The sequence below is a fragment of the Salmo salar genome, chromosome 15 (genome assembly GCF_965601325.2).
Source record: "Salmo salar chromosome 15, fSalSal1, whole genome shotgun sequence".
Lineage (NCBI taxonomy): Eukaryota > Metazoa > Chordata > Actinopteri > Salmoniformes > Salmonidae > Salmo > Salmo salar.
In genome coordinates this window covers 93,879,021-93,902,701 of record NC_138305.1, presented here as the reverse complement: position 1 = coordinate 93,902,701, position 23,681 = coordinate 93,879,021, and the positions used below count along the sequence as shown (strand labels likewise).

The following is a 23,681-nucleotide window of genomic DNA, read 5'->3' as shown; positions in this document are numbered from 1 at the left end:
TAAGACTTTCAAATACCATAGATGATCATTATTGGAAATTAGAGAAAGTGCTAGCTAGCAATGGACGCTAACACGGTAGCAAGCTGATCCAGCTACAATATCCGAGTGTTTCCTCAAGCGACACAATGGAGTTGATAAAAAGACGACTAGTCAGATAGCGAAAACGCTCTGAATTTACAAATGGACAATTGACAACGCTCTGAATTTACGAACGCCCAGAGCGCACTCTGGCACTCCAGAGTGAATTTACAAACAATTAATCTCTTCCTCTGTCTATAGGCTTTTTCCAACGAACCATGGCATGACAGAGTTAGTGCCTACAAGACGCCATTGCTGTTCTCTTTTGGCCATAACATGTCACACCCCTCGTGCCTTATTGCTTAACTATTTTCAATAAAATCATAAATACACAAGTTTAACGCAGTAAATACATACTATTTGGCTACGGTTTTGCTAGCCTGGCTAATTAGTTAGCTGTTGTACCGTTAGCATCACGGTGGAGTTGGGTTGCGAATACTTTGGGCGGTGTAGCTACGGGTATAGGCTGGACACATTCAATTTGTAACGCTTTTATAAAAAGTTAATTGCATGCGTCATGGAACACAGTTAAGTAATATTACCATATGGCCCAGCTGCTTGCCGTAGTTCTATACATGCCCAATTTTAGTGCATTTTTCACCCTGTCAGCTCCTATTAGTTCTATTGCACTCGCCTTCCGAACCTTCCAGCCGATTGTTCTGCGTCGCAATGCCTGCCTCGCTATTGTTGTGGCATTGAGACCTTTCTACTTTCCTCAGCTACTTTGTGTGCAAGCTCACTCACTGTATGCTAGGGTACACATTGTGGTGACTCACATGCTGACCAGACCGGAAATGTCGCGTGCACGAACGTTGCAAAATAAATGTAGAAATCCATGTTATTCAATTATTGCGCGCCAACAAGCGTCTGCGTTGCCAAGGGCTGAAATAGAAGTCATTCCTATTTCTGAGCAGATCGTGGTGCAAGTCCTGCCTTTTCCATCACCTCATTGGTTTATAGAAGCAGGTACCCACATGCCATCTCCTCATTGGTTATACCCACGTGGGTGATTGAAAGATGAACTGTTTTTCGTTGTCGTGGTAATACTATGAAAGTTTATATGCCAATCACCATATAAGTTCAAAGATGGAAAAAGCCTGGAAGGAGGAGAGATGACTAGAAACGATTCGGTTGACCGTTTTATGTGTGGATTAATTGTCGGAGTAGAGGATCTTGTGCATTTCAGGTAAAATAACAACTCAATGTTTATATCCCAGGACAAATTAGCTAGCATGTGCAAACTAGCTAGCTAAATTGCCATACATGTTTAATGCTTTTCGACCTGTCCCCAAATTAATGTAATTGGTTCAGAGTTGTTTTGATATTTTAACTTGCGTGTTGTGATCGCGTTTGGTGTGGGGGGACAAAATGCATTTATGTGCAATGGCGCACGCGCACAGCTGGTTTGGGCTCCGTGTCAGTATTAGCAATGGCTGGCACATAGCCATCACATTTTAAATGTTTCTACTCCATGGTTAGTGATTTTCTTCTTCAGAAAAAGGTGTATACCCTAAACAAAACACATGTCCCTGTCCTCTTTTTCAATATGTGACCAATTTTAAAACAGTCATTGTTCAATGTTCTTTGGCCGTTTTTCATCCTTGGGTGAATTTTGACTCGTTCCATTGTCCAGCCTACTCTGAGCGCACACTGGCTGCTCTGGCCGAGGAGTGGGATTGATCCGAGCGTTCTGACCTCACAACGTCGGTCAAGCACCCAAGCTAACTGGCAAAGGTTGGCTAACTTGCTAGCTACTTCCAGACACAGAGAGAACACTGCACACTGACCATTTTACTCACACTAGCAGAGCTGATTAGACTGTTTTCATGTTATCTAGAGTGTTGTAACTGTACTGCTGGCAACAATTTAAATTAACCTCTAGGGTATGTGGGACGAAATCGTCCCACCTACTCAACAGCCAGTGGAATCCCGTGGCGCGATATTCAAATACCTTAGAAATGCTATTACTTCAATTTCTCAAACATATGACTATTTTGCACCATTTTAAAGACAAGACTCTCCTTTATCTAACCACACTGTCCGATTTCAAAAAGGCTTTACAACGAAAGCAAAACATTAGATTATGTCAGCAGAGTACCCAGCCAGAAATAATCAGACACCCATTTTTCAAGCTAGCATATAATGTCACCAAAACCACAGCTAAATGCAGCACTAACCTTTGATGATCTTCATCAGATGACACTCCTAGGACATTATGTTATACAACACATGCATGTTTTGTTCAATCAAGTTCATATTTATGTCAAAAACCAGCTTTTTACATTAGCATGTGACGTTCAGAACTAGCATTCCCACCGAACACTTCCGGTGAATTTACTAAATTACTCACGATAAACGTTCACAAAAAACATAATTATTTTAAGATTTATAGATACAGAACTCCTTTATGCAATCGCGGTGTCCGATTTTAAAATGGCTTTTCGGTGAAAGCACATTTTGCAATATTCTGAGTAGATAGCCCGGCCATCATAGGCTAGCTATTTTGACACCCACCAAGTTTGGTACTCACCAAACTCAGATTTACTATAAGAAAAATTGAATTACCTTTGCTGTTCTTCGTCAGAATGCACTCCCAGGACTTCTACTTCAACAACAAATGTTGGTTTGGTTCCAAATAATCCATAGTTATATCCAAATAGCGGCGTTTTGTTCATGCGTTCAAGACCCTATCCGAAGGGTGACGCGCCGGCGTGTTTCGTGACAAAAAAATTCAAAATATTCCATTACCGTACTTCGAAGCATGTCAAACGCTGTTTAAAATCAATTTTTATGCGATTTTTCTCGTAAAATAGCGATAATATTCCGACCGGGAGTCGTTGTCTTCGTTCAAAGACTGAAAATGTAAAATGGCCTCTTCACGTGCACGCGCGCACCCGTCTCATTGTTCTCAGATCGACCACTATCCAAATGAGATCCTCTGTCATCATTCAACGTTCTGGCGCCTTCTGAGAGCCTATGGGAGCCTTAGAAAGTGTCACGTTACAGCAGAGATCCTCTGTTTTGGATAGAGATGACAAAGAAGGCCAAGAAATGGTCAGACAGGGTACTTCCTGTACAGAATCTTCTCAGGTTTTGGCCTGCCATTTGAGTTCTGTTATACTCAGACACCATTCAAACAGTTTTAGAAACGTTGGAGTGTTTTCTATCCAAAGCTACTAATTATATGCATATTCTAGTTTCTGGGCAGGAGTAATAACCAGATTAAATCGGGTACGTTTTTTATCCGGCCGTGAAAATACTGCCCCCTATCCATAACAAGTTAAGATTGCATTGCTGTACACTCTATTTTATAAACCGTCAGCAACAAATGTGGCTGAAATAGCCGACTCCACTAATTTGTATGGTTGTTCACATACTTTTGTCTATATATAGTGCATTGGGCTGTCTTTTGCTGTATAACATATAGAAGTTGTCCCTTTTTCAGGTTTAGAAGTGACTGCTAAATGCTTACTCCCGTTCGTATAAACTGGTTAGCATAGCTAGCATACAGAAATTGGTAGTCATGTCAACGATGACATAAACATGTGTTGGGGTAGACATCCATACAAGTGTTATTCCCCCCCCCCCCCCCGCCCCCCCCACAGTCTGAAATGCACACAAACAATAGCCTAATTTTGCTTGGGGCAATGAGGAGAATCTGGATATTTCCCCCATGGCCCTTTCCCCCACGCGTTTCCATGGCAGTTACATTGTTTTGGGCAAATTTGATTGTCTGCTTTGTCCCAGGCTTCGCTAGTAACGTTACCAGTTAGGCTAGCTAAAGTTAGTAATCTGTATGGCTACCCTAACTCAGTTTTTTGTTTGACAGTGTGTGTTTTTCCTTCTCAACAGCGTGATTACGGCAAGTGGATATTAAGAGAGATTCGTCTTCGTAGGTGGTGATCTGAAAAAAACTTTACAGTACAAGCAAATCAACCAATCCAGGAAATTGTGTGCTGCTGCTTGTTACAGAAAAGACGTCATGCAGCCCTCTAACGTCTGTTGGGCCTTGACGATATGGATGGTCCAGCTGGCCTTGATTGTTCTCACTGTTCAAGGTGGGGTCATATCTGTATAGAATCAGAATCCTATTTCTTTTCATCTCTCTCTTTCTACAGATGGTAGTTTGAAGCTTAAACTACTACAGTTTATGGGTTGAATTGAAGGTGTTGTCTCCTGTATTTGGTCATTAACATTGAACTCCACTTTGTCTCCACCTCTTTCAGCTAAAAACTGCACCAAACCCATAGGAGGGCCAAACATGGTTTTGTCAGATGCCTTCATCACTCAAGAGACATTTGTAGATGGTGCAAAAGTCACTTTTCAGTGTGCAATTGGATATGCCAGAACAGGAGGGTCTCCATCAGTCACCTGTACTGCTGGCATGTGGAGTGACGTGAAACTGGAATGCGGAAGTAATATAATTGTCTATTTATTTTTGTGCTGAAAAGTTGTGCCATTCTTGTAAATATTTCCAGTTTTTACTTACCCACTTGAAACTTGATATTCATTGCCCATCCTTAAATCTAAATGAAATTCGGACCCGTTTTGTGCCAACATTCAACTCATTCTCACTCTGTCATTTTGAAAGTCTGACTGGTTTTCTCTATGGTTGTTTCAGGGAAGTCGTGTGGCTCCCCAGGAGAAGTGATGAACGGCAGGTTTAATCTCTCTGAGGGGATCTTGTTTGGAGACAAGGCAGTTGCTACCTGTGACACTGGGTCAGTGCAAGGCTATTTCGCTCTCTCCTCTCCTCTGTCTGAACTGAATGCTTTCTTGAGTCTTAGCTGTGATTTCTTAGTGTTTCACAAAGCTGTCCATTTGTAGGCCTAATTATGTGATTTCCAAATAGGCCTTGATCAAACTTCCCCTCCCTAAAAGTTATATTTATTTATTTTCATTTTTGGCGTATTATGTCATTACCTATCTTGATCAGAGCTGTGAACAGTCCTGTTGTAACTCTTACTATCCTGAAAGCAAAGTTCTAAAAACTGTCTTGTATTGTCTAATCTTTCTATATTTCAGCTATATGCTTGTGGGCAGCGGTGTAAGGACCTGTATGGATGGAGGCTGGGATGGCAGAGTTCCTGTTTGTGAAGGTTGGTAATCTGAAGGAGCATGTCAAGTGAAAATAACATTAACAGTTCTGTGCTTGTTCCTGACTCAACTCTTCATAACTGCTGTTGTGCTCTAATCTGCAGTGGTGAAGTGTGGAAAGCCCCCAAACATTGTCAACGGTGGGCCTGTTGTCCCACCTGAAGATACGTATGACTATGGAAGTGTAGTGCAATATGACTGTGAGAAGGATTACACTCTGGTTGGAAGTAAATCCATAACCTGCCGTGAGAATGGAGAATTCCAGCCAGCTCCACCTGAGTGTAAAAGTATGTTGAAAGCTTTCCTTTTTTTTACCATTCTTTTTTTTAAATGGACGTAAGTATGGTTGTTGACAAAACATAGAACTGCTCACACGGATCAAATCTATTTGGGCTTCCACTTCCTTCCTCTACCACACAATCATGAGCATGGTCAGGGTCCAGACAACCTAATGTAGCAGGCGGGGGAAAAAACAAACCCTCCTGAGCAGAGTTCCCTCATCTGGCTTTCAGCGGAAAGGAAGGTTGAATTAGCTGTGTCCTTGAAAACCAGATACATCTGATTGTTGGCATCTCCCTTAAGACTAGGGTCCAGATGACCTCTGACAAATAAATGTAGAAATATCACAGTATCGAGCCTAATAAAATTAAACATAAGCACAGATGTGCATGAGACAGGCTAAGCAAACCGTCTAGAACATGTATAATGTGTTGGGCCTATTCTAAAAACCATGATGCTACATTGAGCTCAGAGGAAGTGGGTCGTTTAGTTCTGAACATAACCATAAGCGTTTGTTTTGTTCCACTGTTCCGACCTGCAAAATAAATTTAGAAATGCATTATCTGAATTAGGCCCACAGAATTATACCTATGGAGGAACTTTGAACTATTGAGAGTTGGCTTAAAGTTGGACCAGAGCTAGCTAGCTAAAAAGCTCTGTGCACAGAGCGACACCGGAATTAAAGTCACGTCTTAGTAAATCCAATGTGAAATGTAAAACTGATATCCTTAACTAGCATTGAAAGTGTTAATCCATTCTTCTGTAACTTAAAAATCTCTCCCTAATTTCTGAATCACACTTGTAATGTCAGTAGTAGCCTGTTTCGCAGGGGCAGGTAGACAAAGTGAGGTCTTTGCATAGGCTCTTTTTTTCAATTAAAACTTCTGTTGTAATTTTACCCTTTTTATCACCAATTTTGTGATATCCCATTGCGATCAAATGACGATTTGTCTCGTCGCTGCAACTCCTCAACAGGCTCGTGAGAGGTGAAGGTCAAGCCATGTATCCTCCGAAACAACATGACCTGCCAAGCCTCACTTCGCACGCTTAACCCGGAAGCGAGCCTCACCAATGTGTCGGCGGAAACACCATTCAACTGACGACCATTGTTAGCCTCCAGGTGCCCGTCCTGCCACAAGGAGTTGCTAGAGTGCGATGAGCAAAGTAAAGCCCCCCTGGCCAAACCCTCCCCTAACCCAGACAACGCTGGGCCAATTGTGCGCTGCCTTATGGGACTCCCGGTCACGGCCAGTTGTGACTCTGCAACACTGCAATGCAGTGCCTTAGACTGCTGCAGCACTCGGGAGGCCCTCATAGGCTCTTTGTTGCGTTTTTTTGTGGGACTGAAAAATATGCCTGGAACGTAAAATAACATTATTAACCGGTTTCCATGCTTTTAAAATAACCGTTCTGTTCCGGAACAGTTTCGTTCTGTTCCTCCAAAAAATTATTTTATTTTCCGGTTTTTGGTTCTGTTCCCTGAGCCGGTTCCAACCCTCTGTTACAATAGAATCTTCCCTATTTATTGAATAGATAATGATTAGTTGCAGGATTCATAAATAGGTGGTTATAACAAAAAATATATATTACTTCAAGTAGCCTAAAACTTGTAGCTAATGACATCTCTTTGTTTACGTCTGCAGTGGTCTCATGTCCTTCTCCTGTTGTTGAGAATGGCGTTCGGATTGATGGCCGTCCCCCCTACACGTACAAGTCTTTTGTGACGTATAGATGTAACGCTGGATATGAGATGGAGGGACAAGCCAGTCTGACCTGTGAAATAGAAGGCTGGTCAGCTCCTTACCCAACATGCAAAGGTAAGACTAATTTCAGTGTTTGTTATTTAACACACTTTAGCCTAATATTTTAGCTTAGATATTTTGCATCATTTGGTGTTTATGACAGGAAGACCAATATGTCGGCAAACTGGCTTTTTTAATGGAACCGACCTCTACTCATATAAACTCAATTACTTTTCATGAGACAAGATTGTAGTTGAATTAATGTTCATGCTAATTGTTATTTTTCTCCATATGTGTGCCTGTGCATAGCAATCTCAAGTATTTATTTTCTCTGTATGCATTATAAGTTTGGATTTGGTCAATGTAGTTTCCATCTATTTCTGTCCTGTTTTTGATCCATTCCTTGATACTGGCCTCTGCATTTTTAGTAGCAAAGCTGGTTACGATTGAAGACAAACTGTTGTTCAACATTTGATCCATTAAAATAATCCTATGCTCTAGTGAGCTACTTACCTTCCATTGACCTCTGCTACCTTCACACTTTGAGAGGTTGACTAACCATCTTGTCCAAGACCATTCTACTCCTCAGACCACACTGGCTGACTAAAGCATTTGAGGGATCACAACAGTAAAGTGTTGTGACAGACTGGACATCAATAGTTAGGCTACTGGCCTAATTGTATATTATGTCTTTATAGCCCTTCTGACTACCACAAAGCCCACTACTACAAAGAGAACCACAATCCAAGGTACAGTCCATTTTAATCTTGTGTGTGTTTTAGGGCTGTCCCCGACCCCAAAATAAGTTATTGGTAGACAGAGAGTCGTCTGTTCTTTCGATTGGGCGAAATTTTAAAACATGCATTTTCCCCTATATAGACATACCCTATGTTTGAATAAAATCAACTGTGTAGACTACTTTGCCTGATGCTTTAAGCACTGCAATTAAAAACTAAGACGCACACATTACTGAAGAAGGATCCAGAAATCAATATAGCCTAACCAGAAGAATAAAAAACTGTTCCCGATCTGCGTGCCAGTTATGGTTTTCATATGCAGATTTTCGTGGAACAGTTTCATTTCATTTATAATAAAGTCTTCATCTGAAAATCAATCTCATGTGGTTAATCAAAATTCTATCTAAATTTAAAAGGAACTTCTATTGCCATTGCCAATATGTAAAGATAGCCAACAAATAAAAACTTTGCAGTACCGCAGGTAGAAAATATCCTATAAATCACATTAGCTATGCATGGCCTGTTTGCAAGGGAACATTGTATCAAATATTTAACTTGGCTCCTGCCTGAAGCTTGCACTAGCGAACTTGCATCATTGTATGAAATATTCTGCGCCCTCAGTGAGGATAAGTAATCAGTGAGGCCTTTTGTATGAAATTTCCACCAGATTAGTGACCCTTTTTTTTTCTCGCCCCTTTCTTGCTTAGTAGTTATCAGAAGGGAAAGAGCTGGAAAGATTTTTCAAATATGCTACGTTGAGCTATTTTCATTCTCAATGAATGTAGAAATGGACTTTGTTTACTTGCTTTTTGAGGCGAAGAAAAATTACTTTGAGAAGCTCCACAGTGATTGTCTTAATACACAATCAGATATAGTTTCAGATCCCCAAATGGGCACATTTTTATAAGCCTGCATTATGCGCAGGCCAGGTAGCCTAGGCCTAGTTTTATGCATGATCAGGTGTGTCGTTACTCAAGAATGACAGGAGCGTATGGCATCAATATCATGATATCAACTCACAGCATGCATTTTGTATTTGTGTATCATGATCAGTACAAAATAAGTACCAATTCACAAATGTAAATCACTATTAACAAATGCCATTTTCTATCCAAACCTTTTTTTGTATTTGTAAATCGATACATTACAAAAAAAAATGTTTTGTAACTGCAGATATGCAGGTTATTTCCAAGGGCCTTAAGTAAAATGACTGCCATAAAGATTTGCACATAAAGAGATGCACAAATATGGCAAACCTGCAACTCCATATTTGGAAGCGCTTAGGTCACCTGACTTTTGGCAGGGATTTGACGACAAGAAAGATTTGTAGTCGTAGAAAAAAGTTGATCCATTGATGCTGTTGACCCGGCTCACTGGTTGCTGCGGAAAAGGAGGTCAAAGGGGGTGAGTGTAACCGGTGTGAAATGGCTAGCTAAACTCAGCAAAAGAAAACATCCTCACTGTCAACTGCGTTTATTTTCAACAAACTTAACATGTGTAAATATTTGTATGAACATTGATTGCCTGCAATGACAAGCTCAGTCCGATAATGCTGTGACACACCGCCCCAGACCATGACGGACCCTCCACCTCCAAATCGATCCCGCTCCAGAGTACAGGCCTCGGTGTAACGCTCATTCCTTCAACGATAAACGCGAATCCGACCATCACCCCTGGTGAGACAAAACCGCGACTCGTCAGTGAAGAGCACTTTTTGCCAGTCCTGTCTGGTCCAGCGACGGTGGGTTTGTGCCCATAGGTGACGTTGATGCCGGTGATGTCTGGTGAGGACCTGCCTTACAGCAGGCCTTACAAGCCCTCAGTCCAGCGCCTCTCAGCCTATTGCGGAGGGATTGTGCGTTCCTGGTGTAACTCGGGCAGTTGTTTTTGCCATCCTGTACCTGTCCCGCAGGTGTGATGTTCGGATGTACCGATCCTGTGCAGGTGTTACACGTGGTCTGCCACTGCAACGACGTTCAGCTGTCCGTCCTGTCTCTCTGTAGCGCTGTCTTAGGCGTCTCACAGTACGGGCATGGCAATTTATTGCCCTGGCAACATCTGCAGTCCTCATGCCTCCTTGCAGCATGCCTAAGGTACGTTCACGCAGATGAGCAGGGACCCTGGGCATCTTTCTTTTGGTATTTTTCAGAGTCTGTAGAAAGGCCACTTTAGTGTCTTAAGTTTTCATAACTGTGACCTTAATTGCCTACTGTCTGTAAGCTGTTAGTGTCTTAATGACCGTTCCACAGGTGCATGTTCATTAATTGTTTATGGTTCATTGAAGAAGCATGGGAAACGGTGTTTAAACCCTTTACAATGAAGATCTGTGAAGTTAATTTGTAAAAATCCAAATATCTTTGAAAGGCGGTCCTGAAAAAGGGACGTTTCTTTTTTTGCTGAGTTTAGTTAGCGGTGCGTGCTAATAGTGTTTCGATCGGTGACGTCACTCGCTCAGACCTTCAAGTAGTTGTTTCCCTTGCTCTGCAAGTGCTGTGGCTTTTGTGGAGTGATGGGTAACGATGCTTCGAGGGTGACTGTTGTTGATGTGTGCAGAGGGTCCTGGTTCAAGCCCAGGTTGGGGTAATGAGAGGGATGGAAGCAATACTGTTACAAAGTCTTATCCCATATCCTACACCTCCCCGCTACCTTTTGCATGCATCTCCTAGGGAAACTGTTAGAGGCCTCAGGAATACTTATGTCTCCTTAATGCTCATCTGTGCAACATGAGACAGAGGATGGATTATAATCACTTACAATGTATGACATATCCTTCACATTTAGTGGTGCTATAACACTGGCCAGCTAATTCAACTATTTGGGTGATGAATGCGTGTACACACCGCCTAGTGTTGAAAATATAGAGTAATCTACGGCTAGGGTTTCGATTTATTTACGTTGGACATACTATGGTTACCATACTATAATTTCTGCAGCCTTGAAAGGCAGGCATCAACATGGCCGAAAGAGAGGCTGCAGAGTTTTTATAGAAATCATTTACTGAGAACTTTGTCTTTATGGCAGTCATTTTACTTAAGTCCCTTGGAAATGACCTGCATATCTGCAGTTATAAAAAATGTATAATGCAATATATCGTGTTAGTACAGTGAGGGGGAAAAAAGTATTTAATTCCCTGCTGATTTTGTACGTTTGCCCACTGACAAAGAAATGATCAGTCTATAATTTTAATGGTAGGTTTATTTGAACAGTGAGAGACAGAATAACAACAAAAAAATCCAGAAAAACGCATGTCAAAAATGTTATAATTATTTGCATCAAATTATTTGGATCCATATTTTCCATCCTAACGGAAACTCAAAGGGTTTTTCGTTTTTCTTGGTATAGAAACACCATAATATTAATCATATTAATTAAGCAACATTTCTTAATCAATCACAAATACTATTTTCTTAAAAATAAGATTTTAAATTCTCTAGTATAACTACTGTTGAAGGCTATCAAATGCTTCTTGAAGATGCCCTCAGGTGGTCAAACTTACAAGATTGTAAGATGGCACCGGAGCAGAAGGCAGACGTTTTACGTGCCCCCAACCGATAGTTTTCGTTCGTTTATCTGCGTTAAATTTTTTTACTATTTTTGTACATAACGTTGCCGCTACCGTCTCTTATGACCGAAAATAACTTCTAGTCATCAGGACTGCAATTACTCACCACGGACTAGCTGAATTATTTTTCTTTCATGACTCTGACAAGCCCGAGGCGAAGGATATATGGCTCCCTCGGGAACAGGCCCCGATCCCAGTGATCTGCGTGAAGAGGAGGCGGAGAAAGAGGCCGGAGAGCGGGCTGCCTTCTGAGAAGTCGGAGGCGATTGAATAAACCCCCTCATCTGCTTGCAAACATGCAATCTTTGGACAATAAAATGGACAATTTACTGGGAAGATTAAACTACCAACGGGACATTAAAAGCTGTAACATCTTATGCTTCACGGAGTCATGGCTGAACGATGACAATATCAGCATACAGCTGGCTGGCTATACTATGTACCGGCAGGATAGAACAGCAGCGTCTGGTAAGACAAGGGGCGGCGTTCTATGTATTTTTGTAAACCGCTGGTGCACGATATCTAAGGAAGTCTCGAAATTGCTCGCCTGAGGTAGAGTTTCTCATGGTAAGCTGCAGACCACACTACCTACCGAGAGAGTTCTCATCGTTATTTGTAGCTGTTTACATACCACCACTGTCAGGCTGGCGCTAAGATAGCATTGAATGAGCTGTATTCGGCATAAGCAAACAAGAAAACGCTCACCCGGAGGCAGTGCTCCTAGTAGCCAGGGACTTTAATGCAGGGAAACTTAAATCCGTTTTACCAAATTTCTATCAGCATGTTAAATGTACAACCAGAGGGGGGGGGGGGGGGAACTCTGGACCACCTATACTCCACACGCAGAGGTGCATACAAAGCTCTCCCTCACCCTCCATTTGGCAAATCTGACCATAATTCCATCTTCCTGCTTACAAGCAGAAATTTAAGCAGGAAACACCAGTGACAAGATCAACAAAAAATTTGTCAGATGAAGCAGATGCTAAGCTACAGGATTGTTTTGCTAGCACAGACTGGAATATGTTCCGGGATTCCCCCAATGGCATTGAGGAGTACACCACATCTGTCATTGGCTTCATCAATAAATGCTTCGATGACGTCCCCACAGTTGCCGTACGTACATACCCCGACCAGAAGCCATGGATTACAGACAGCATCCGCACTGAGCTAAAGGCAAGAGCTGCCGCTTTCAAGGAGCGGGACTCTAATCCGGAAGCTTATAAGAAATCCCGCTATGCCCTCTGACGAACCGTCAATACAGGACTAAGATTGAGTCGTACTACGCCGGCTCTGACGCTCGTCGGATGTGGCATGGCTTACAAACCATTACAGACTACAAAGGGAAGCACAGCCGAGAGCTGCCCAGTGACAAGCCTACCGGATGATCTAAACTACTACTATGCTTGCTTCGAGGGAAATGACACTGAAACATGCATGAGAGCACCAGCTGTACTGGACAACTGTGTGATGTAAGACCTTTAGACAGGTCAGCATTCAACTAGCAAGTGTCTTCACTGACATTTTCAACCTCTCCCTGTCCGAGTCTGTAATACCAAGATGTTTTAAGCAGACAACCGTAGTGCCTGTGCCCAAGAACACTAAGGTAACCTGCCTAAATAACTACTGACCCGTAGCACTCACGTCTGTAGCTATGAAGTGCTTTGAAAGGCTGGTCATGGCTCCCATCAACACATCCCAGAAACCCTAGACCCACTACAATTTGCATACCACCCCAACAGATCCACAGATGATGCCGTCTCTATTGCACTCCACACTGCCCTTTCCCACCTGGACAAAAGGAACACCTATGTGAGAATGCTATTCATTGACTACAGCTCTACAGCCCTCAAGGCTCATCAATAAGCTAAGGATCCTGGGACTAAACACCTCCCTCTGCAACTGGATCCTGGACTTCCTGACAGGTTGTCCCCAGGTAGCTTGGGTAGGTAACACATCCGCCATGCAGATCCTCAACACAGGGGCCCCTCAGGGGTGTGTGCTCAGTCCCCTCCTGTACTCCCTGTTCACTCATGACTGCACAGCCAGGAAAGACTCCAACACCACTATTTTTAAGTTTGCCGATGACACAATAGTGGTAAGCCTGATCACCGACAACGAAACAGCCTATGGGGGTTCAGAGACCTGGCCATGTGGTGCCAGGACAACAATCTCTCCCCCTGTGATGAAGACTAAGGATATAATTGTGGACTACAGGAAAAAGAGGACCGAGCACGCCACTGTTCTCTTTGACGGGGCTGCAGTGGAGCAGGTTGAGAGGTTCGAGTTCCTTGGTGTCCACATCACCAACAAACTAACATGGTCCAAGCACACCAAGACAGTCGTGAAGAGGGCACGACAAAACCTATTCCCCCTCAGGAGACTGAAACGATTTGACATGGGTCCTCGGATACTCAGAAGGTTCTACAGCTGCACCATCGAGAGCATCCTGACTGGTTGCATCACTGCCTCGTGTGGCAACTGATTGGCCTCCGCCGCAAGGAACTACAGAGGGTAGTGCGTACGGCCCAGTAAATCACTGGGGCCATGCTTCCTGCCATCCAGGACCTCTATACCAGGCAGTGTCAGAGGAAGGCCCTAAAAATTGTCAGACTCCAGCCCCCCTAGTCATAGACTGTTCTCTCTACCACACGGCAAGCGGTACCGGTGCGCCAAAGTCTAGGTCCAAGAGGCTTCGAAACAGCTTCTACCCCCAAGCCATAAGACTCCTGAACATCTAGTCAAATGGCTACCCAGACTATTTGCATCCCCCTCCCCTCTCCACACCACTGCCACTCTCTGTCATCTATGCATAGTCACTTTAATTAACTCTACCTACATGCACATACTACCTCAAATAACCGGTGCCCCCGCACATTGATTCTGTACTGGCACCCCCCTGTATATATTATTTTTTACTGCTGCTCTGTTATTACTTGTTACTTTTATCTCTTATTCTTATCCGTATTGTTTCATTGTATGGTCTACACCGGGGGTGTTCGGCACATGTGACTAATACATTTTTATTTTATTTGCATTAACCTCTATGGGCTAGGTGGGACGCTAGCGTGCCACCCGTGGTGCACTCCATCAACAGCAGGTGCATTTCAAGAGCGGCAAATTTGAATCCAAATAAATGTCAAAATTCAAATTTTTCAAAAATACAACTATTTTACACCATTTGAAAGATAAACATCTCCTTAATCTAACCACGTTTTACGATTTCAAAAAGGTTTTACGGCGAAAGCATAAATTTAGAGTATGTTAGGACAGTACATTATACAAGAGTTGTGTGTAATGTTTTGTCAAGTCAAAGACAGGGTCACCAAAACCATAAAACCAGCTAAAATGATGCACTAACCTTTTACAATCTCCATCAGATGACACTCCTAGGACATTGTTAGACAATGCATGCATTTTTAGTTCTATCAAGTTCATATTTATATCCAAAAACAGCGTTTTACTATGGCATTGATGTTGAGGAAATCGTTTCCCAGCCAATAACCGGCAGTGAAGTCAGCGTCACTAAATAAAATTAAGAAAACATTGGTAAAATATTATATTGTCATTTAAAGAATTATAGATTTACATCTCTTGAACGCAATCAACTTGCCAGATTTAAAAATAACCTTACTGGGAAATCACACTTTGCAATAATCTGAGCACTGCGCCCAGAAAAATACGCGTTGCGATACAGACTAGACGTCATGTTGGGGAGATCTAAAATCGAAAATACTATGTAAATAATCCATTACCTTTGATTCTCTTCATCAGATGTCACTTCCAGGTATCACAGGTCCATAACGAATGTAGTTTTGTTCAAAAAAGCTCATCATTTATGTCCAAAAATCTCCGTCTTGTTAGCACATGATCTAAGCCAGCCGGACTTCTCGTCATGAACGAGGGGAAAAAATATATTTCCGTTCGTTCAAACATGTCAAACGTTGTATAGCATAAATCATTAGGGCCTTTTTTAACCAGAACATGAATAATATTCAAGGTGGACGAATGCATACTCTTTTATAACGTATTGGAACGAGGGTACCCAACATGAACTCGCGCGCCAGGTGTCTAATGGGACATCATCGTTCCATGGCTCTTGTTCGGTCAGATCTCCCTCCAGAAGACTCAAAACACTTTGTAAAGGCTGGTGACATCTAGTGGAAGCAATAGGAAGTGCCAAAATATTCCTCAGCCCCTGTGTTTTTCAATGGCATAGGTTTAAAGTCAATACAACACATCAGGTATCCACTTCCTGTCAGAAAATGTCTCAGGGTTTTGCCTGCCAAATGAGTTCTGTTATACTCACAGACACCATTCAAACAGTTTTAGAAACTTTAGAGTGTTTTCTATCCATATATAATAAGTATATGCATATTCTAGTTACTGGGTAGGATTAGTAACCAGATTAAATCGGGTACATTTTTTTTATCCAGACGTGCAAATGCTGCCCCCTAGCCCTAACAGGTTAATGGTACTAGTGGTTCACACTTAAATAACGTGCCATAGAATTCTGCGGCGCCATGCAAGCTGTGCCGCAGTACGCTGCAACTTTTAAAGGACGAACCACTGTAGGAGCGCTCCAAACAAAAGACAATGAATAAATTAACAACTTGTAAATGGAATTACATAAACCAATAGATTTTCCTCAAGTCTAGCCTAGGTTGTGCACTCGACCAACACCGTGTCCACTCCTACAATCACAACGGTAAGACTATTATTATAATAATAATAATGTTATTGACTGCATTAACCGAAATTACCGTAACCAAATAAACATTTTAGATTAGAAATGATGGTAATTAAAGGTAAATGTACCGCTGGTGATACTGGTGTGCCTTCCCTGCGGCCTCCGCAATGGATTAGTCCACTCAGACAGGCCTCCGCAATGGATTAGTCCACTCCAGACAGGCGTGAGTCAGACAGGTGTGCCATACATGTATTTTTTTTTTTTTTACATTTGCCACTACCCGACTAGAAATCCAGGTTGACCAACAGCCAAACAGTCAACTAAATGGGGTCAGCCCTAATGTTTGTGTGTGACCAAAGGTATGTGGACACCTGCTCGTCAAACATCTCATTCCAAAATCACGGGTATTTATATGAAGTTGAACCCCCCCCCCCCGGAAGGCTTTCCACTAGATGTTGGAACATTGCTGCGGGGACTTAATTCCGTTCAGCCACAATGGCGTTAGTGAGGTCAGGCACTGATGTTGGGCGATTAGGCCTGGCTCGCAGTCGGCGTTCCAATTCATCCCAAAGGTGTTCGATGGGGTTGAGGTCAAGGCTCTGTGCAGGCCAGTCAACTTCTTCCACACCGATCTCAACAAAACATTTCTTTATGGACCTCCCTTTGTGCATGGGGGCATTGTCATGCTGAAACAGGAAAGGGCCATGCCCAAACAGTTGCCACAAAAGTTGGAAGCACAGAATCGTCTAGAATGTAATTTTATGTTGTGGCGTTAAGATTTCCCTTCACTGGAACTAAGGGGCCTAGCCCGAACCATGAAAAACAGCCCCAGACCATTATTCCTCCTCCACCAAACGTTACAGTTGGCCCTATGCATTCGGGCAGGTAGTGTTTTCCAGGCATCAGCCAAACCCAGATTCATCCGTCAGACTGCCAGATGGTGAAGCATGTTTCATCACTCTAGATAACATGTTGCCACTGAACCAGAGTCGAGTCCAATGGCGGCAAGCTTTACATCACTCCAGCCAACGCTTGGCATTGCGCATGGTGATCTTAGGCTTGTGTGCGGCAGCTTGGCCATGGAAACCCATTTCATGAAGCTGACGTGGCTTCCAGAGGCATTTTGGAACTTGGTAGTGAGTGTTGCAACCAAGGGCAGATGAGTTTTACACACTTCAGCACTCGGCGGTCCTGTTCTGTGAGCTTTTGTGAACTGCTGAGCTGTTGCTTCTAGATGTTTCCACTTCACAGTAACAGCCTATGACTGTGCCACACTGAAAGTTACTGAGCTCCTTCAGTGTTTTTTTAAAAATGTTTTAATGTATTTTAACCTTTATTTAACTAGGCACGTCGGTTAAGAACAAATTATTTACAATGACGGCCTGCACCGGCTTAACCCGGACAATGCTAGCCCCCTGGGACTCCCAATCATGGCCCTTTTGTGATACAGTAAGCCCACTTTACTGCAATTGTTTGTCTATGGAGATTGCACCTGTTGGCATCAGGTTTGGCTGAAATAGCCAAATCCATTCATTTGAAGGGGTGTCCACATATGTATGTGTGTGTGTGTGTGCTTGTGATGGCTTTGCTTCTGACCCCTATCATTACCTAGCCTACAGGAAATCAGAGTGCCTGTTGTACAGCTGAATGACCTTCACATATTTGTTTTAGTGTTTGAATGAGATATTATGCCAACACTTTGTCACCTAACACCTTAACTCATTGTATTAGCCTAACCTTTGATCCTTTGGTAATAGTGTGAGGTTAATGTCTGAGGCTTTTGAATGACCTTAACACCAAGTTAATGTCATAGTCTCTGGCTGAGGTGAAGAATCATCATTGGTTCTGTGAGGTATATTCAGCCTAGTATGCTCACTAAATTCCCCTAGTTATTTGTCTAAACTTCCATTGACACTTGAATTATACATTCAAATGGAATCTGGACGGCATCCAGTGGTAGTTTATGGTGGCTTTTCTCCATCAGACTCTCCTTCGCCTGAAACAAAGGATTGATTGTGATCTGAATATTTGTAACAATGTACCTGTCAAGTGGTCATGGAGAAAAACATGACCCATATCAAATGCATGAAGTAATCCTCACTCTGTCCTCACAAATGGCTGACTCCTATCTTGAACTATGTGAGCTCATGGCCTCTAACACGGAAATAAAGTGTTGGATGTGTTGAAATGTGACACTAGTTTGTTGACTAGCATGCCATGCCACTAACAAGAGCCATCAAACTAGTAGTTTAGTTTAAAGGATGATGATAATAAATAAAAAGACTGTTACATATTATGAACTGATTGTTATCGCATCAATTCAGGAAATGTATCGCAATATGGATATTTTTTTCCCATATCGCCGAGCTCTAACATTAGCGCCACCTCCATTCTTTCACTACGTTATTTTGATTTGTTTTATCTAACATCAGAATGTTGTATCAGTGTGTGTTAACCCCAATGTCACTTCTTTATGATACAGATCGTGTAACTCGTCCCACTGATCTAACCCCAAAGGCCAACGGTAAGCTATGCTCCAGTTGCCATCTATCTAAATCAAATAACATTTTATTAGTCATGTGCCAAATACAACAGTGAAATGCTTACTTACGAGCCCCTAACCGACAATGCAGTCGGTTGGTGATGTAAGGATGGGCATTTGAAATTATTTCAGTATTCAAATAATATCATATTTTCAGATATCCGGAGAGTCTAAATAGATGTTTTAAAGAAAATGTTGGTGTTATTTCTGTTTACTTCAATGGAGACTTGCTCACATGACGAGAGAGAGCCGGTGTGCTGCGATCTCACCGTCTGTGTGGCACAGAGGGGAGAGCAAGACCGAGAAAGTAGCCAAACCGACTCGCGCTAGTTTGACAAACTTGTTGCTGCCTTAAGTTATCATACCATCTGATAGTGCCTTGACTGCATCAAATTGTGGTTAAGCTAGCTAAAGTAGCTTGGCTAATTGAGGTTATTTTTCAGCGCTCCCTGTCCAATGTCTACAACTCCATTCATATTTGAATAACTGTGCACATCTCTAATGTTGTTACAACAGTTAGCCATCACCCAGTGGTTATCTAGCGATTGTTGCACAACGGGATGGAATCTTTTGATTGTTCAAGCCGTATTTAGACTATTGATGAGTCATCTTCACTGCAAATTCATGTCACCTTCCTTCTGTGTATGCTTATTTATTTACAGACAACACTGGGATAATAGCAGGTTCTGTTGTAGCTGTTCTTGGTAAGTTGCAGCAGATGCTATTTTTGAATGACGAGCTATGTGGATAACAACAATATCAATCAAGGAAGATACTATAGTCTATTGCAGTCTAACATTAGCGTCATGCCAGTAAGTTTTGGTCAAATTCACAGAACTATTCTTCTGAAGAAGAGTTTCATTGGATTGGCCACTTTCTTTTCAAATCAAGTTATCATTCAACAATTGTGTACTTGTTGCTGTAATATTAATTAATTTTAACACATACTCACCAATGTATAGACTTTATGTTTATTGTGCAGAACTGACAGTTATTTAATAATAATTTGCTATTGTTACTGGCATACCAATATTATTTTTTTCATTATATTCACAATAAGGGAAAAGGAGCAGGAATGTTTTAAAATGTATGCCAAGTAAAAATGAACTACCTCAGATGTTAAACAGAATAATACCTTATGGATTCATATTTATTTTTCTTTCTAGCCGTTATTTGTCTTGCAATAGTTGCAGTAGTCTACAAAGTTAAACGAAGGTAAGAAGTTCTCATTTCATTAACATCCAACCAATGCTTGCTTTGTCATGGCTCCACCCTCTTTTCTTCATAACTCACTAAAATGTTTGGAGCTCAGTTTCATGTGTTCTTGCATCGTTGCCACCGATGCCGGTTTCTGCCAATGCTGCATAATTTATGTTTTAAGCTTTTTGGTGTTTTGATATCAATACACTAGCCACATTAGTGGTGCAAAGTGAAGGCAATGGCCGTGTCAGAAGTTAATTGCTCTTTTAGCATTGAGCTGGTTGGTGTGTGTCATTGAAGAGGTCTAGAGGGGTAGTCACTTAGGTGGTGGGCAATGGTGGCGGTTTTCTAAGGGTGAGAAATAGCGGATGATGATGACCAGTGCTTGACTTCTGGGTTACAGCTCTCGAGGTGGCTACTCATCAAATGTGGCCACTAAAAACTCTGAAGACAATGAGTTGTAGCATCCTCTGCCATGGTAAGAAGGCTTCTGAGCACGCAGTTTTTATTTAATAAGAAAAGGTGGGTGGTATATGATTTCAGAATGAATTGGCAGTGAAATGCAAAATGTTTAGTTTTTTTTTAAGGGTGAGCATGAACCTTGACCTGAAACATAATGATCTCCAACTTGGCTTCAAGCTGACATGTTGTGGCAGCTGTTCAGTGATGATATGTGTCAAAGTCCAACAGATTTATCCAGTTTGTGTTTCACAGGTCCATGTTGGTTTTTGTTTAGCTGGGCAGATGGTTATTATCAGTATATAAATGTTTTTTCGGGAGATGTCTAACAATTTTATTTTGATGGTTTTTTTTTTTGTGCCAAGTAGTCTAATTTGCCTTAGTCGTCTCCTGCTTCATTGAGAAAGGAGTCACAGAGAACTGGCTGCTGTGACGAATCATCTACTACCCTCCCGCTTATGAACGCAGAAGCCCCTCCCAATTACCGGGAATGGTTCATATCATTTCAAAGGAATCTCTATTACGTGATGATTAGGAACCTCCTGAAGAATGTATTGGTTCACTCCCATTTGGAAGCTTGTGCATAAGGAGTGGCCTAACTTGATTAGTTAATGACTATTAATGTTTATTTAATGTACTTCACATATCACTTTTTCTTAATCTAAGCCTGCTTCATCTCATTGCCTACATTCTGATGTTAAAAGTCCCACATATGTATGGAAGCTGCTCTTTAGGGTGACCATGCATCACAAAGCCAGTTTACCCCCTCTGAAATAAAAATATTTAAGGAAATCATATCCTTTGCCATATATATGTTTTTTAAAATCACAATATATCATGCAGTTTGACACCAATGTCTTGATAAAATCATACCACCAAAGGTCAACACTGGTTTCATAGACTAGGTTGCAGATGTGTTGAATGTAACCTAGAGTTCATGAACAAAATTGGGTTCAAAGAGAATCAATGGGCACTCACTAAGTTTAGCTCTAATCATTGGCCTTGGTCTTTAATTGTGTAAATGTCAGGTTAATTTAAAAAGGTTGGTTTTATAAGACCATGGAATTGATGCAGTATACTTATTTTGTAAAGTGTGCTAGTTCTTTGAGGGATCAAGGACTCATGATCCAGCTTTGGAATCTTTATTTGCACTTGTAGCCTATTTGTATTGTCTTGGAGTTATATTGTAGATAAGCCAATGAGAGATTTATTTAAAAAAAAAAATGTAAATGCATCTTGTTTTAATGAAGTTAAATGGGGAAAATACATGCTTGCAATGTTACGATGTCTATTTTCAGAGATGAGTCATGTTTCTGTGACACATTTTCCCTCTAAACTGTTCTGGATTTGTGTGTAATTGGCTCACATTGCATGTGTAAGAATAACTATGGAAACTGATTTAAGCAGATTGAGCAAATGTATTGGAGATCTGCTATTCAACCACTTGTAATATAACATCCACCATACCCAACAGTTAAATCACTGCCTTTAGTAAATGTACAAAGTGACGTTAACCACAGTGCAAGACTATCTGGGTCATGGTGTTCTATAGGCAGGAAACCTGCAGCTCTCTGTAATATCAGGTTCAGCTTAGTGCATGTTCAAAGTGCTCTGGATTCTCCACTATGCCTTATCAAGGGAAAATACCAAATATTTTGCAGTTGTACCCTTTTATTTATTTTGCATTATCTTGACAGACATTTTCCACTGTCCTTTTTATTACATTGCTTGACTCTTTTACAGGCTGTCTTGTTTTTCTTTGTTAATGAAAATAACAGATTTAATGTTGTGATCTAATGGCACTTGTGTGGCTAAAACTAGCTTTATATGAAACCAGGTTCTTATCTATTAGGCTACACAGTTTAGAATGTTGCAAATAAAAGTGTAATGAAGAATATTTTGGGAGTTTGATGTCTATTCTATAGCCTACAGTGAATTTGCTTTATTCTGATCAATGTACCCTACTAAGCAGAGCGGTGTTCAAAAAATCCAAACAAGACAACCCCACTTGCCATGTTTTCAAAATGGAATGAAAATAAATGTTCCAGAATGTCGCCTTCATTTGATCTTTAAAACCACTATTTCCAACAGAGTAGCACATTGAACAAAATGTATTAATGTGTTTTGAAGTATACTGTAGTTAGCTCTATTCAATCTGTATTGCTGAAGCATTACAGCTTGCACAATGTAAAGGTAATTTCTGATTGGTTGACATGCAGTGTTTACTGTGAATGCAGTCTCTGCTAAAGCTGGAACAATATATTTTATTTTAATCACGCTTCCTATACGCTGTACTTGTCTTTGGTGTCTGTAACCTGTTAAATTCAGTGTGGGACCACTAAACTGGTATGTTTTGGTTAGCCAGTTATGAAACATTTTTAGCACTTGTTTGTACATTAAGTTAATCAATTAAACAGCAATCATTTTAACATGAACCGGCATCCTGTGTTTGGCCATGCTTTATTCTTGATACTGAACCTAGTATCTATTTTTGCTGTTACATTATGCTGTGTTGTGGGTCATGGCAGTTGTTGGTTCTTGACCTAACACAGACCAATCTGAGATGTGTAAATGTTATCTTGCCAAAACTATGGTTGGGAATATTTTATTTTGCTGAAGGAAACAGTCATACATCATGAAAATAAAGAAATGTATATGTTAGACATGCCTCCAGAGGTCTCCACAGACCCCCAGATTCTGGGAAACACAGCACTTACTACATAGTTCCATGTAGTCATGGCTCTGTCTTCCACAACAAGTAACTCAAGTGGGCAGTAAAATCAGATTTAAAAAAACTGATAAAACACCATGGCACAACGTGGACTGTTGGAGAGACAAACACATACGCACACTCACTCTACACACATTGTGGATTTTATACTGTACATTTAATATAGTGATGTCTTGTATGTTCTATTGTTTTTTGATGTGATTTAACGGTTTTAACCCTGTTTGGACCCAAGGAAGAGTAATGGGGATCTTAAAGACAAAAATATTCAATCTATCAGTGATGAGTGATAGAAATTTAAAGTTGCCCACCAGAAGCAAATGCCACACCCATTTTGACGTAATTCCTGCCCTAGAGTGGAAATGCTTGTTTAGGTTCCACCCTCCGAAGAATATCTTGCTAGCAGTTATCTGTTATACAATGGGTGGGTCTAATCCTGAATGCTACTTATACATATTCATGAATTGGGGGGGTGGGGGGGTGGGAAAGAAAATGGTGATTTCCAAGTTGAGTGGAGAAAAATCAACAAATAAGGAACTGACAGCTGTCAGTGTTAGCTATCTTGCTAAC

General features: G+C 41.4%; 1 protein-coding gene across 6 annotated transcripts in view; it reads left to right on the top strand.

Moving 5' to 3' along the window:
• LOC106572544 (C4b-binding protein alpha chain) overlaps positions 1-22,818 on the top strand; it is a 51,882-nt gene extending 29,064 nt beyond the window's left edge. Inside the window, exons 13-23 of one of the 6 annotated variants that reach the window (XR_014380694.1) lie at positions 4,305-4,493; positions 4,700-4,799; positions 5,104-5,177; positions 5,280-5,462; positions 7,098-7,271; positions 7,895-7,945; positions 18,665-18,706; positions 19,387-19,428; positions 19,891-19,939; positions 20,328-20,446; positions 20,752-22,818. Coding sequence is in view for 4 of the 6 variants with exons in the window: in XM_082962167.1 (XP_082818293.1) it covers positions 4,305-4,493; positions 4,700-4,799; positions 5,104-5,177; positions 5,280-5,462; positions 7,098-7,271; positions 7,895-7,945; positions 18,665-18,706; positions 19,387-19,428; positions 19,891-19,939; positions 20,328-20,388 (965 nt within the window). In the remaining 2 variants the exon portion in view is untranslated. Of the gene's footprint in view, positions 1-4,304; positions 4,494-4,699; positions 4,800-5,103; positions 5,178-5,279; positions 5,463-7,097; positions 7,272-7,894; positions 7,946-18,664; positions 18,707-19,386; positions 19,429-19,890; positions 19,940-20,327; positions 20,447-20,748 lie in introns of all 6 variants that reach the window. The other 5 variants (XM_082962167.1, XM_082962168.1, XR_014380695.1 and 2 more) reach the window with 5 other exon arrangements.
• The last annotated feature ends 863 nt before the right edge of the window (positions 22,819-23,681 follow it).